Raw genomic sequence first — 15,088 nt, forward strand, 5'->3', positions numbered from 1 at the left:
CAGAAAGAAAAACAATCCCTGGTAAATTATAATAAGGTACAAAGTAAACATTATAGCACTGAGCCTTGTTTCCAAATGTTCTATCACGTAAATCTTTCAAACCTCCATGCTGCACCTAACAGGGCTGAACACTGCTTCAGGACACTGCTTTCCAGCATCTCTGGTCACAAAACCCCAACCTCCTAGTTTCAGTTATACCACAAGTCATTCAAATGACCAAAACCCCACACACCTCATGTGTGGAAACAAGTCATTACTGATCAAGTCAGATGGACAGCTTGATCATGCCCATCCACTTTATCCAGCCTCTAAAACATGGGTTCCCAAACTGGGGGGGTGCCACGAAGAAATTCTAAGGGGGTGCAAGGTGACAGCTTCCCGCCTTCATCCTCAACCCCTACTCCAAGAAAAAGCCTGCTCTCAACCACGGACTCAACTGGTTATCTACCAATTGAGTCCTCCTTCCTTCAGCATGTGGGGTGCTGTCAGCAGCCCCTGATGTTCTATGTGGGTGACCCTGCAGCCACTATAAAAAGAAGGCAGCTGTGAAGAGCCATGTGACATGCCCTCCTGCAAACCTGAGTGAGTGTGTGCGTTGGGGGCAGGGGAAGGGACAGATGATAGGAAGATGGGGGGCTGGGGGTGCCTGGCTTGGAGAGAGGGGAGGGGAATGGCTCTGGCAGCTGGACCTGGATCAGGCTGGCAGGTGGCTCGTGTGGTGGGTAGAGGTCTCTGGCAGCTCGCATGCAGCAGGGAGGCTCTGGCAGCTCAGGCAGGGGTGGAGGGGAAGGTGTGACTTGGGCAGCTCATGTGTCTCAAGCAGCTGGCCAGGGCTCAGGCAGGCCCGCGGCTCAGGTGGCTGGCCGGGACTCCGGCGGCTTGGGCCTGTGGCTCAGGCTCACATCTGGCAGGGCTCCAGCAGCTGGCCTGCGGGGCTTGGGCCCGTGGTCCCACAGCTCAGGTGGGCTCATCTTTCACATTAAATTCCATTTTTATTAAATTTGTGGGCAAAGAAACTATTTGTACTTATTTCTATTTTTAAATAACTTTTTTATAATTTGAATTTTTTGGTACAAGGGGGATGGATGTGGTAAAGATGATGTCAGAGGGCATGAGGGTTTCTTAAGCATCAGAAGTGGGGTATGATGCCAAAAAGTTTGGGAACCTCTGTTCTAAAATAAGTCAGCTGTGGGGAGAACATTAAAACCTTAGCAATGTGAAATAAGCACTGTTCTGATGGTGTGAAAGGATGGAATGACCCCACACTAGGCCAGAAGGGGCTAACACTGTCCTACAGACGGACTAAGTCCCACCCATTTGACTGTACTGAGCATGTTCAAAGTGCTGAGGCAGTACAACTACCAGCAGCTCAGCTCCATCTGGGTTGAATGCTGGAGAAGGAGCATCAGGAGCAGACCAGCCACAAATACTCTCAGAAGAAGCTGGAGATCCAGGAGACTGGGATGAGCCTCCAGAGCCAGTGGTGCCTTCAGGAGTGACTGTTGCCACAGAATCCGAGAACACTAGAGCTTCACGGATTACTACGCCACCAGGCATGGCAGACCATGACCCAGGAGGATGAGCAATTCTGCTATGAGCTACTGGGAGGCCACTCCACCATTATCAGGGTCCTGGGATAGGCTCCAGGGAGTTGGATGAACCCCCTACAGAGCTGTGGTTCCACCTACCTTTTTGCCATTGACTCTGCCACTAGGCCACACCATCCTCAAGAAGAGGGCATTGCTAGAGACTCTGGTTGCTATGACACGCCGCCCGAGGGTGGAGGATATAGCTATTGACATTGGCCATAATGCCCTAATGGCCAGAGAGAGAGTGGGCTGTTGCTAGTGACTTTGGCCACTATGCAGAACAGCCTTGAGCAAGCAAGGCTATGTTATATTGACTGAGGTGGCCCAGCCAGATTATCCGGATAGTCTAAGGGCTGGGGCCAGAGACCTCAGCTTGGTAACCAGGAAGGGAACAAATCCCCATTTGCAGGGCCTGAGGGACAACCATCCACCTGAAGCAGGGGAGTGGCTATACATACCCGCAACAGACGGGAGCGGGAAGAGTCACCTATTACCAAGGGGGATAGGAAGGCTGGTCCTGTGATAAAGGGCAAGTCTAGGACACTGGACACAGGTTCAACTCTCTGCTCCTCTACTGTCTTCCTCAATGAAGCCACTCACAAGCTGCATGAAAGAGATATGGTGGGCACGAATATCTTTTTGTTGGACCAGCTTTTGTTGGAGGAAGAGAGACTTGAAAGGCATTAGGTCTTCCACCAACAGAAGGTGGTGCAACAAAAAGATACTCACCAACCTTGTTCCTCTCATATCCTGGGATCAACAAGATTACAACACTGCAAACAGCCTCTACATCTTAAGGTTCCCCAGCTGTAGAGTGGAGACAACAGCACATTCCTACCTCACAGGGATATTCTGAGAATACATTAATAGGTTATAAAGTGCTCAGATCATAGGATGCTTGAGCACAGGTAATACTTGAGATAGGAAGGCAGGACTATTCCAATCAAGAGGCAGCTGTCTAATATAACAGTTCTACATCCCAGTCAAGCTTCCGTTGGAACGTTTAGTTTGCAGTCTAGTAGCATGGTGCAGAAGGTTTCTGTTGTATACTAAGAACCACAACATAACCATTTGCATTTTCTCACATTAATTGCTTTTATTGTACATATGAGACTCAATGAGTTTGAAGGAAGACCAGCAGTCTGTTACAATTTCTAGATAGCTCAATAGAAGAAAAAAAAAAAAAAAAAAACACATTCACTCCTCCCAAACTATCAAGACTTAATTGTTCTTAGACTTGGCAAATACAGAACACATTAAAAAAAGGAATCTGACTATTCAAAAGCCTTCTAACCAGCAAAAAGGCAAGTTCAGTTCATGCCTTTCAACTAAACTTTCAGTAGTGGATTAAGTAAAATTGTACTCTAATTTTTTTTCAATTACTTTCCCCCATCTTCAGTGTTTGTTATTAGTGAGTGCTTTGCCAAAAGAACATTAAAACTGCCACTAAGGCCCTCTATTGCCTCCAAATTTTTTTCAGTAATTCTCTTTACAGCTAAAGCATTTCCACATTTGGACCTTTTGGGGGATTTAGATCGATGCAAAACAACCGAGAAGCAGCACCATAGAAGTGAGAATGACAAAGTATGGCATTGTCATGTTTCTTTCTGCACTCTTGCTGGCAGGCACCACTTTCAAAGCTAGACACACAGCCAATATCCGCTCCTGTCCAGTTCTGAAAGCAGCACACAAGTAAGGGTTGTAATACTGCAACCCACCTAAAATAAGCTTGTGACCATACCTTCATAACTCCCTTTGGGTTAGGATTCCCAATTTGACAAAAGAAGATCTCCCCCTGAGAAACCTATATAGTATAGAACAGGGTTTCCCCAACTTTACATAGCTGGAATCCGTTTTTTGCCAGAACTTTTTTTGCAGCCCAAAAATATAAATACATATAAAAAAAAACAATGAATGAAAAATGAATCAATTTTCAGTATTTACTCACAATACTAGTATATAATATAAATCTTGATATAATTACATGCCTAACATTGTTATCATCTTAATTACATGGGAAAATACCAAATTTACAGGATTGTGCACAATAATTTGTATATTTTCTATGGACCAATTATCGCCGCCGCTGGCCCCCCCACCCCCTGCCGGACCAGTACTGGGCTGGAGACCACACTTTGGGAAATGGTGGTATAAAAGTAAAAATACACAAAAGACCAGATTTCAGAGGGAGGGGACAAGAATACATAATCCATGACACATTTTTCATGTCTGTAAATTTGTTAGGGCCCTAATAATGCCTGATAAACTGCTCTGATTAACTACTCACTGTTAATTTACATCTTATTTCAAGCCTGAATTTGTCTAGTTTCAGCTTTCAGCCATTGGTTCATGTTATGCCTTTCACCGGTAAACTGAAAAGCCCATTATCACATATTTGTTCTCCACTACTTATCAAATGCAACCGAGTCACACCTTATGCTCTTTGTTCAGCTACACAGATTGAGTTCCTTCACTCGGCCTGCGTTCTAACTTCATCATTCTTGAGGCTCTTCTCTGAATCTCTCCCATTTATCAACATCTTTCCACAATTGTGGACACTAGAACTGGACACAAGAATTCGGCAGTGGTCATACCAGTGCCAAATACAGAGATAATGCAACTCTATTTTTAGTTAATAATCCCTTTTTATGCATCCAGGAATGGTACTGATTCATTTGGCCAGCATCATATTGAGAGTTCATTATGTTCAGATTGATTATTCAGCACTATACCCAAATCTGTCTTGGAGTCACTGTTTCCCAGAATAATAAGTTCCTCCATTCTGCAAGTGGAGTCTACATTCTTTGTACCTAGATGCATATGGGTTTACATGTCATCACACAAACTAGGGCTGCGGATTATCTCAGTTAACTCATGCAATTAACTCAAAAATTGTGATTAATTGCAGTGTTAATCAAATAGAATACAGGCTGAACCTCAAAAAACTGGCACTCTCTTGCCTGGCAACACCCATGTTCCTGGACTACACAGCTGGGGAGCAGAGGGGCAAGCTAACAGTTGCAAGGAGGTGGACTTACTGGGGCCAGAGCCCTACAGCAGCCCACAGCAGCAAGGGGCCACGTCCAGAGCCCCAGCAACATGGGGCTAGGGCCAAAGCTCTGTGGGTGCAAGGGCAAAAGCCAGAGCCCAGCAAAGGCTGAAGTTGAGCCTGTGGCTGACCAGAAGCAGCAGCCAGCAAATGTCTGATAGAGGGTGAATATTTTGGGTGCTAGATGAATGCCTTTTTGTTCCCCTCCTAAGTTCCCAGAGGGTGCAGACCTGCAGGCTAGATAGGCAGCTGGGGCTCCTTCGGAGTCAGACAGCCACTGCTTGCAATCGAGGACCTGCTACCAGTTAAGGCCTCCAGGCTCCCTATAAAAGGTTTTCCCCAAGCAGCAGGGAGAGAGCAGTGCCCTCAGAGAAGGAGGCTGGAGGGCTAAGAAAAGTACAGAGGCGGACAAGCTGAGTGAAGCCGGGGGACGCCAGCCACCGGCTACCAGAGGGAAGTGGTGGGTGCAGAGGCCCAAAGAAAGGTCACTGCTGTGGGGCAGGGGCAAAAGCCCTGCTAACTCCTTCCTTCCTCGGGTCCCTGGACCAGAGTCCAGAGAAGTGGGTGGGACTGGACTCCCTCCTACCCTTCCCCTGGAGGGATACCCAATTTGGGCCAAACTGGGGCCCTGCTCCGCCCTCCCTCAAGACTGGCCTGTGATAAAAATGGCTTGGTAAAAGGGAGACCCTTGTCCTCGGTCAGCTCCAGGGCAACTAAAGGGCCTCTCCGAGTCACACAAGGAGCTACCTGGAAGCGCAGGACCCCTAAGGGACAGTTGAGGGTTTGTCACAAACCCCAGAGGGGCTGGGGGCCAAAGTGGGAGCCCAGGCCAGGGCCAGCTTGTGACAGACCACCATAGGACACAAGGAAAAACAAGCTGTCCACAGGCAGTATTAGATATCCCATCTCCTAACTGCCTCCTGGCTCTCTGAATACCAGGTCCTTTCACATCTTCTAGGAAATCTAGTTAACATCAGCCAGGAAGAGACAGTTGAAAGGCAAAGATACTTTGTCATAGGAAGCCAGTCCAAAGGAACTCAAGGCCATGTTTGCAGTTTTGCTGTGTAAAGGTGGAGGGATGAAGAATCTGTGGACCCAGCTGGAGATAGGAAACAGCCCCCTATCACCAGTCAAACCCTGAAAGTTTTCCTGTAAAAATCTTTCCATGAACACTTTCTCCCTATTTCTACTGAAGCTAGGCTAGAGAAGAAAAAAAATAGATTCTGCTCAGCAAGTTAAGGGAGGGCTTCCCTGTGCTGAGACTGAGTCAGAGGGCGAATACAATGTTCCATCCATATTGGCAAAGAAAGACTGTTGAGGAAGAGCACGGATGACATCTGCTGTGGTGATGGAATAAGGGAAGAATACCAATAAAACCTGAAAGGCGAGCCCCTTTCTTCTCATGACATTGAGACTGCACTATCAACAGCATGTATTACAAAGCAATTAGATACTAAAATGTGATTGTGTGTTTGTATTCAATCCATGTAATACTTCTCAAAATAAATTAATGTAAAAATTTGCAGAGTATCTTTCTTTTCCAAGTGCAAAGCTACTGGATTTCAAGCAAACCTAGACTACTGATGACAGCCCTTAAACCCCAGTTCCTACTACTTACATGACACCTTGAAGGACTTTCTGGGGATCGGGATCAAATAATCTGTCAACATAATGGCGACTGCTAGCAGTTACTTCCTATGGAAAAAAGACAATTTGTAGTTAGTTTATACAGTGGCAGATTCCAAACCAAAGGCGATACTTACTGAGATACAGATCTCTACAAAACTTACCAAGCAAGATTGTGGAAGAACTGCACAATCACGTTCAAATGCATAATGCTTACAACAGAACAACTTCTAAGTTATGAGTTAACACTGTGTACGAAAATGCAGTTTTGAATGGGATGTGCATATTTTGGTATTCATACATTGGAAATGAAAGATAGTAGTACGGTTGCATAAAGCAGCTTTTTTCACAAAAGCCACAGACTCTGACTTCTGCAGCAGCTGTTGCAGTTGGCTCTGGCGCTTCCCAAACAGCTCTGGCAGATCCTGGGCCAGTTGCTGCTGGGGAACTTTCAGGACACCACAGCAGTAGTAGTCTGAGTCTGAAAGGGGGCTCAGGGCTGGGGTGGGAAGTTGAAGTGTGGAGCAGCACTTGCCTAGGGGGAGGGGCTCCCCCGAGGAGGCCAACATGTCCTTGCAGCTCCTAGATGGAGAGGCCAGGGACTTCATGCTGCCCTGCCATGCAAGCACCATGCCCACAGCTCCCACTGGCTGTGGTTCCTGGCCAATGCGAACTGCAGAGCCAGCTCCTGTGGTGGATGCAGCCCACTGAACCTCTTGGCCTTCCCACTCCTTAGGAGCTGCAGGGACATATCAGCTATTTCTGAGGAGCGGTGCTGAACAAGATCAGGAACCTGTGAGCCCCATCAACCCTGCCTCCCAGCACCAGCCAGGTTCCTGGACTGTGTATTGCCACCTCCCCTTCACCCCTGCCAAGCACCAGCAGGGTCTTGAGCCATGTGCCACTACCTGCTCTCCGCCACAGCACCAGTGGATATCCTGGGCATCAGACCATCCTTTAGCCACCCCCAACACCACCTAGGGTCCTGGGCCACCACCTCACACACACACACACACACACAAAGTACCTGCAGCCCCTCTCCAGCTCAAATTTTAGCCTTAATGATGAGCCTGTGTGGGCATTTATGCATCATGGTTGTGTGAGGCAAGTGAATCACATTAGGTGATAATACACACGCACTCCTCACAAGACTAATTTAAAACTCTTACCACAGTAACAATAGATTTGACTGATATTTATGCACCACTGATTAGTTATTTTCCCCTCAGGTGTCCAAGACTGGAAGCACATGCCAGTCATTAGCATTCCACTCCACATTCAAGTATATAAACCAAAGTCTGTTCACCTCAACAACCTGTTCTCAACTTCCAGAAAATGAACTGACCAGGCTACAGTAAAAGTGGCCTGATTTTCCAAGGTGTGGCGCACCTGCAGGTTCTACTGAATTTAATGGAATTTGCTGTTACTCAGCATTCCTGAAAGTTCAAAGACTTATTTAGGCTTTTCTAAAGTCACACACAGATAGCTTCCAGTTTGGGAGGCTGAACACCAACCTGGAAAAAAAGTTGCCAGCTGAGCCTATTCCTTTTATTAGGTTTCTTTCACATTCCTCCCACTGACTCCCATGAAAAATAAAGGGAACCAAATTCTGTCATGTTTCTTACCCTTGCATTTTATTTACTCCTTTTTAATCCAGTATACATCAAGGATGTCCACTAACTTCCTCCCTACTGCTTCCTGAATATCTGGGAGAAGCGAGAACCTAAAGGTCCCCTGCTTCATTAGGTCATGTTCATTATACAGAAGTGTTTAGCTATCTGTCCCCAAGGATTAAGCTTTGAGAACAGAAGAGACTCAGGTGGATTTTCACTGCCATCGGAAACATAACCAAAGCAAATCCTAACTGCATACAAAATGCAGACCTTCCAGTAAATCCTGGCTCTAAATTAGACTGGCCATTAGCCTCCATACTAGTATTAACCCTGACACAAAGGCTGACTTGTTGAGAAGATCATCACCCAATATCCATAAAAATTAATCTGTCAAAACCTCCCCAGGTTTTTCATAGCAACCGTTCCCAGAACTTATTTGCTCATACTGTCACACTTCGATATTTCAATCGTGTAAGGAGTAGAGAACAGAAACTGTAATATAAAAAAAACCAAGTAGTAACTAGGGTATAGCATTAATACTGGTTCTAGTCAAACAAGTAGCCCATGCCTTCACACTGCTTAAAAGCTAAATAATCAAAATTATGAAAGACAGATACCCATAAAGTACCCATTACAGACAGCAAAGCAGGATTTTTCTTCATAATGTTTTTGTTTTAAAATACGTGGGACAGTTACATTCATTAATAAACATTATTACCCAGAGGTGACCAGGCAAGGTAGTTTTTTTGCCATTTCAACAAAACCACCGCCAATTATAACAAAAATCTAAAAAACGCAACACCAATTTTTTTTTTTTTTAATGGTCACAACCTCCCACTTTCTCCTCCGCATGCTGATGGGTTGCACCGGAGTGCAGCCTAGTGATGTTAACAGGGAAAACTCACTGTAAATGGATGAGGCTTACCATTCACAGTTAACTGTTAAGGGCCAGCAGCAGGCAGGGGGTACTTCAGGGTGGCTGAATCAACCCTGGTCTGCAGGGAGTCTGGAGCACACTGTGAGGAGGGGAGGTCCAGCCCACCTGAAGCAGCCCTCATCCAAAGCTGCCCTGCCTCCTCACTTAACCAGTTAACTAATTAAATGGGATTTTACATTTCTAATACAACCATTATGGTTATTCTGTCTGTTACCTCCTCCCTTCAGGTCAACAGGAAGAAGAAATGTTTTCATCCTAGGATTGTTTATTTCCTCCATTCTAAAATTCCATTAAGGTAGCATGAGGGCAAGATGTCTATGCCAATATGTCAGCACAGCAGCAGTGGATGAACCTCTTCACTAGTGTACAAGATAGCAGCAACAAGACCATCAGAAGAGCTCTCAGAACCGACAACATAAAGGATAGTCTTCAGTGACCAATGCTAAATTCTCTCTTGCCAATAAGGAGTCTGCAAGGGTGCTTCAAAAGGCCGGAACAGACAGCAGTTTTCATAGGCATGGAGCCTACACCCTGACATATGGTGCAAGGTTTACAATGAAAGCGTGTAAACTCAATACCAATACAGGTAGAGCAAAGCATAATGAAGACTCCCTGAAATAAGGTAATACTGCCACCATATCTGCATTGGAAGAAAAAAAAAAAAACCCACATTGAGAATTGAACAGAAAAAGCCAAGGAATTCAGAATACTCTAATTCCAAAATACTTGAGGTTTTTAAACTAGGGTACCCAACACAAAGTGTCAGTATACTGGAAAAACTTCTTTGGCGTGTGCATTTTTCTGCACATCTCGAGAGGCATCTATTGGCTACATAATAAAATATTGATACAGACACAGAAAAGCACTAAACTCTCCGTTTTCCATCTTCATCTATGTACCACTCGGTCTCTTGATTGCTTCTCCCCCCTCCCCCAGAGGCACAGCCTCTCCCTCATTCAGGCCATTTCCCAGTCTGCCGAGTTCTATCTATTTCCTCTTCCCTTTCTCACTTCGTCTGCGCGTCTCCTTTTACAGGTGCTTCCCCCGACTCTCCCATTTCTTTCCCTAGAGTGCATCCCTCGTGGACCCGCCCCACCTCCACAAGAGGGTGCCTCCTCTTGCCTGGAGCCCTCCGCCGTCCGGTAGGGGAAGCTGGGAGGGACGGGAAAGCGAAGAGGTGTCTCTCTCTAGCCAACATGGGCCCTGCGGTGTCCCCTCTTCCCTCACCGGGGCATCCAGGCGTCGGACGCCTCACACACACACACACACACACACTGACAGGCACAGCCCCGGCCCGCGGGACCTACAGGGCAAAGCGGGAGAGCGTCCCCGCCTCGCGGCTCCTGATGCTGCTCGCCTGAGACGCACCCATGCCGGCCGCGAGCCGGGCAGCCCGGGCCCAGCCGCCCGGAGCGAGGCCCCCCTCCGACCGCCCCATCTCCACAGAGGCTCCGTCGGGTTCACCCAACTCCACGACGCGTCCTGGGAGCCGCAGCGCGCGGGACGGGCCGCCGAGCGGGCCGCGGACCCCGCGGGGGAAGGACCGGGCCGGATACTCACCGAGAGGACGCTCATGCGGAGCGGCGTCTCCAACACGCACGCCATCTTGGGGGCGCGCGCAGCGGCAGCGGCAACGGCCCCTTCGACCCCGCGAGAGGCAGCCAGCGTTACCACTGCTGAGACTAGCCCATCGCTGTGGGTGGGGGAGGAGGCGGTGCCAGCCGGGCCCCAGGAGTTGGTCTAACGAATCAGCTGAGACCAAATCCAAACTCGCTCAACCGCTTGCGCATGCGCTGACGGAAGCCTTTGGCGCCCTAAAGAGCACGGGAAGGCGGGGCGGGATTTTTCCTTCCGCTTCGGCGTGGGAGTTTGCAGTGCGCATGCGCCAACCTCAGCTGAGGCAGGAAGTAGCAGAAGGGATGGAACAGGTGGGAGGAGGATGCAGGGAAGGGAGCACGGGGAGATGGGGATGGAGCAGAGGGAGGGCAGGTTGGGGAGGGTAGGGATGAATGGAGCAAGGGAGCGGTGAGTGGCGAGGAAGGAGCACAGAGAAGTGGGACGGGGCTGGAGAGGGACGGGGAATGGCTCATATTCCCCAGTCTGGTCTGACTTGTTTTTGCCTCTTTTGATACCGGGCCATTACCATCTTGCTGAATAGACCTTGTCAGCTCTGGCCCTCCGTCTTGCTGGGACCTCACTCTTTAAATACCCCTCTGAAACCACTCCCTCCCCTCATTTATCTGATGGAGCGGGTCTTTGCCCAGAAAAGCTTATGCTCCAAAATATGTGTTAGTCTGTAAGGTGCCATAAGACTTCTTGTTGTTCTTGGGGACAGCTACATATTTCTAGCAAGACAGGCTTGGATTGTGTGTACTTTAGAAAATTAAGTTTAAAGGGCTCCGAACTACTAACCACCACAGAAAATATTGATGCTGGAAAAAAATTTTTTTTACATTGAACCTCTGCAAAAAGAAGGATTCAAACAACAGAAAATACCAATTTCACTGTACAACCACCACTGTGGCAAATTACAGTCATGGCTTTTGGCTTGGGTGACTTCTTTACTACCTCTCCTTACTCAACAGAAAAGCAGTGATGTGGAACTTTATTTTGTTTGTCTTTAATTTTTAGGTGGAGATAGTGCTGTACTGAAAATGGGTTCCCGCTCTGAAGTGGGTCTGCCTGCCAAAAGCTCCTTGCCTCATAAATTATTTTGTTAGTCTTGAAGTGCTCCAGGACTGCATTTTCGTTTTGTTAGCATCCAAACTCTGTTACCATTCCTTATTGCTGTTCAACTGAGGCAGTGGGTTTTACTCAGGAACGCTCATGATGTAAAAATCTGTTAGTCTCTAAGGTAGTGGTTCCAAAACTTTTCGGCATCACTTCCCCCTTTTGATTACCCCCACCACCTATTCTTTTACCATCATCCAACCTGGCTTCTAACAAAAAATTTAATTTGTAATTTAAAATAAATACACAAACTTGATATACGAATGTTATTTAAAATTAAAAATAAGCACATAGTTTTTCTCCACCCACAAATTTTATAAAAATGTAATTTAACATCAAACAAAATGAATTTAATGTGAAGGATGATGCTTCATTTTCTTCAGAAGTTGGAAAATCCTAGCTTTGAAAGATGAAAGTGTGCAATGCAAATCATTTTTGACATCCATTCAATTTCTTTGTTTCATTTTTAACATAACTAAACTTAAAGCTTTTTTTTCCCCCCACAGAAGTACGTTGACAAAAATGGAAGAATACTGTAATATGTAATGCTGCTTCTCCAACTTTCAAGTACATGGGGAAATACTTTATCCAAAATTCCTCCAAGCTTGAGTTTTTTAAATTATCTTTTGCACTTGAATCATATTTTTTATTTTGAGTACTTGTTCTGGCAATGTATCAACATTGAATGGATTGCATACTAATTTATGAATGGGGTTGCCAGAAGAGTTGTCTGGAAAATAGACTGAGTGAAGCCATGCCAGCCCGCCCCAAGCCGGGTACCAAATGCCGGAGCCTTAGTGCCTCCCTACCCAGGGGCCCCCTTACCTCCTGCTGGACCTTGACCCCTGCTGGGCCAACATCAGCCCAGCCCAGCCCAGCCCCAGGCTGCTGGACATGGCCCTATGGGCTGCTGGCATGGCCCCAGAGCTGCAAGTGCTGCACAAGCCCTGCAGAGACCAGCTGCAGTCCTTGCTGGGGTGCCAGACACTGTGCAGGCCCTGTCCCAGCCCAGAGGCCAACGATGAACTGGCCATGCTAATGCAACAGCCCCCACCTTGTGAGTGCCTGGTGCAGCACCAGCTGCCTGAGCCCTGGGCCAGCTTCCAGAGCTGCTTGTGCCTGCCACCCACCCAAGTCCTGCACTGCCAGAGCTGCCTGCCCACCAGCCGCTGAAGCAAGCTGCCTGCTCGCGCCCCAGCCACCTGAACAGCCCATCCAAGCTGCGGGTCAGCTGCCCGAGCCCTGGGAGTTGCCTGCCTGAGCCTCTTCACTCTCCCAAAGCCAGGCACCACCAACCCTCCACACTTACCCTCATCCCCCTCTCCCTCCCTTTCCCTCAGGGCCAGGCCCCTCCTAACCCCATCCTCCCCCTCCTCCCTCACCCCAAACCCACACTTCTTTGCAGGAAGCAGCTAGCTCCACATGGGTCTTTGCTGTCTGCTTAGTTTTTATAGCGGCTGCACTGGGTCACTGTAGCCAGACAGAACCCCCTCTTTTGCTCTACTCCATCTTGCCTTCCCTAGGTGCTTCAGAGCACAAAAGGGTTAAAAGGAACAGCCCAGCCCTGGAATGCCAGAGAGCACGCAGATGGGCTTATCTTAGCCATAGTCTTTGAAGCTAAAGCTAAGAACAATGGGCTAATTAACAGCTGGGCCTTGGACTGCCCTTAGCTAATTACCATCAGTTGATTTGCCAGGACACTTGTCCCAGACAGGAGGAAAAATCTCTGGCCACTTGAGAAACAAATGCTGTTAATTGTCTGTATCTCACAGGTGTGAGCTACACCCTTGAACTCCCTGTGAGAACCAGTATCAGACAGTCTAATTCAGTTGGCTTTTTTTTTTTTTTAAAACGGAAGAAGCAGCATATGTAACCCAATGGGTATAAAAGAGGGGTCCAGAAGACCCCCCATTTGAGTTCCAATCATCTTTCCTGCCGAACAGGAGAGTGAGGGTCTCCCCAGGGACGCCCGACTCCTGGAGAAAAAAGGGACAAAGGACTTCTCCCCAAGGGACTGAGAGAAAAACTGGCCAAGCCACGTTGGTAACGCAGGGGTGAGGATAAGACCTGCTAGGTATTTTACTTTTTATTTCTTTTGCACGCATTTAACAAGTATAGATCTATGAATTAGAGTGTATGCTAGCTATTTGTAATCAAAGTATAAACCTTGTAACAATTGTAACCACAAGAGCTTAACTCCCTAGGTAAACAAACAAACACTGTAACAGTAAGAGCTTAACTTGTTAGATAAATAAACAAAGTAATTGATTAAGTGGTAACCTGACTCCTCCTGTTACTGTGCAAACTGAACACAAAACAAAGAACCTAGCTGCTTTTCAGCAGCTCTCAGCCTGGTCACTAGTGAGCTCTGCCCTGGCAGTTGAAATCTCATTAATACAAGGGCATAGTGGCATCTCACCTGGCCATCGGCTAACAGTCACCCATGCAAAATAGCAGGGGCTGAGAGCTGGAAGCAAAAGCCAACTCCGTCTTGGACTGGGAGAGAATGACAGGTGGTTGGGTTGCCTTGCACACCCCCCCACACCTAGAATTTCTTCACCCACTTCCAGGGGGCATGCCTCCCATTTGGGGAAACCATGCTCTAAGGCTTTGCCCACAAAAGCTTATGCTCCAAAATATCTGTTAGTCTATAAGGTACCACAGGACTTCTTGTTTTCGTAGATGCAGACTAACATGCTTACCTCTCGGATATTGACCCAAACATGGGTCACTGTTACATTTCAAAAAGGGTCCCCAGCTGAGCTGGGTGGCCCAGAGGTTGCTATTAAGAAGCCATTCACACTCCTGAAGTGGTTCTCAACTTCTTAATTGGACTAACAGCCATCAGGCAGTTAAGCCAATCAATTAAATTGAGCTATGAGGCAGAGAATTGCATACCTGAGGAACAGTGACCAACTGAAGTAAGGTGGGGGGGCCTGAGCCTGAGGTTGGGGGGACAGCAGAGCTGATCAGCCCCCTGGCTTCCAGCTTCTGCAGGAGATGGCGTCCCCCCAGACTCCAGCAGGGTTCCCGCAGGCCAGCTTCCAGCTGTGGGGGTTGGGGGTGTCCCCTGGGCCCCAGCTGGCTTCCAGCCATGGGAAGTCTGGGACTCCCCCCAGCCCCCGCCTGGGTTCCCACAGTTGGCTCTACCAGCCAGCTTCCAGCTGCAGGGATGGGGGTTCTCCCCCATACCAGTGTGGGTTCCCACGGCTGGCACTGCTCACCAGAGCTCCATGCCCCAGCCAACTTCCAGCCATGGGGGTCCCTGTGCATGACTCCTTCTCCCTGAGAGACACACCCTTACCCCCTTCAGCCCAAGTGACTCCTAGCCTCTGAGTGTAACTCTGCAGCCCTGGCTGTGACTAACCCACGTGTGACTTCCCCAGCCCCCCTGCAGCCTGAGTGACTCCTAGCCCCTCAGTGTAACTTCCCTAGCCCTCCATACTTAGTGAGATTCCCCTAGCCCCCTCCAGCCCTGAATGACTCCTAGGCCCTCAGCATGACTCCCCTAGCCCCCTCCATACCCCGAGTGTGACCTCCCTAA

The 15,088-nt window shown here is 48.0% G+C and overlaps 1 protein-coding gene across 5 annotated transcripts in view; it reads right to left on the bottom strand.

The window, feature by feature from the left end:
• ARMC8 (armadillo repeat containing 8) overlaps positions 1 to 10,588 on the bottom strand; it is a 138,223-nt gene extending 127,635 nt beyond the window's left edge. For 3 of the 5 annotated variants that reach the window (XM_075004059.1, XM_075004058.1, XM_075004057.1), the window contains exons 1-2: positions 10,375 to 10,588; positions 6,257 to 6,333 (exon numbers count right to left, since the gene is read on the bottom strand). In XM_075004059.1, the coding sequence (XP_074860160.1) occupies positions 6,257 to 6,333; positions 10,375 to 10,419 (122 nt within the window). In that variant the 5' untranslated portion in view covers positions 10,420 to 10,588. Of the gene's footprint in view, positions 1 to 6,256; positions 6,334 to 9,028; positions 9,438 to 10,374 lie in introns of those variants that run through there. The other 2 variants (XM_075004060.1, XM_075004061.1) reach the window with 2 other exon arrangements.
• Between the last annotated feature and the right edge of the window lie 4,500 nt (positions 10,589 to 15,088).

Source organism: Carettochelys insculpta, chromosome 10, assembly GCF_033958435.1.
Source record: "Carettochelys insculpta isolate YL-2023 chromosome 10, ASM3395843v1, whole genome shotgun sequence".
Classification (NCBI taxonomy): domain Eukaryota; kingdom Metazoa; phylum Chordata; order Testudines; family Carettochelyidae; genus Carettochelys; species Carettochelys insculpta.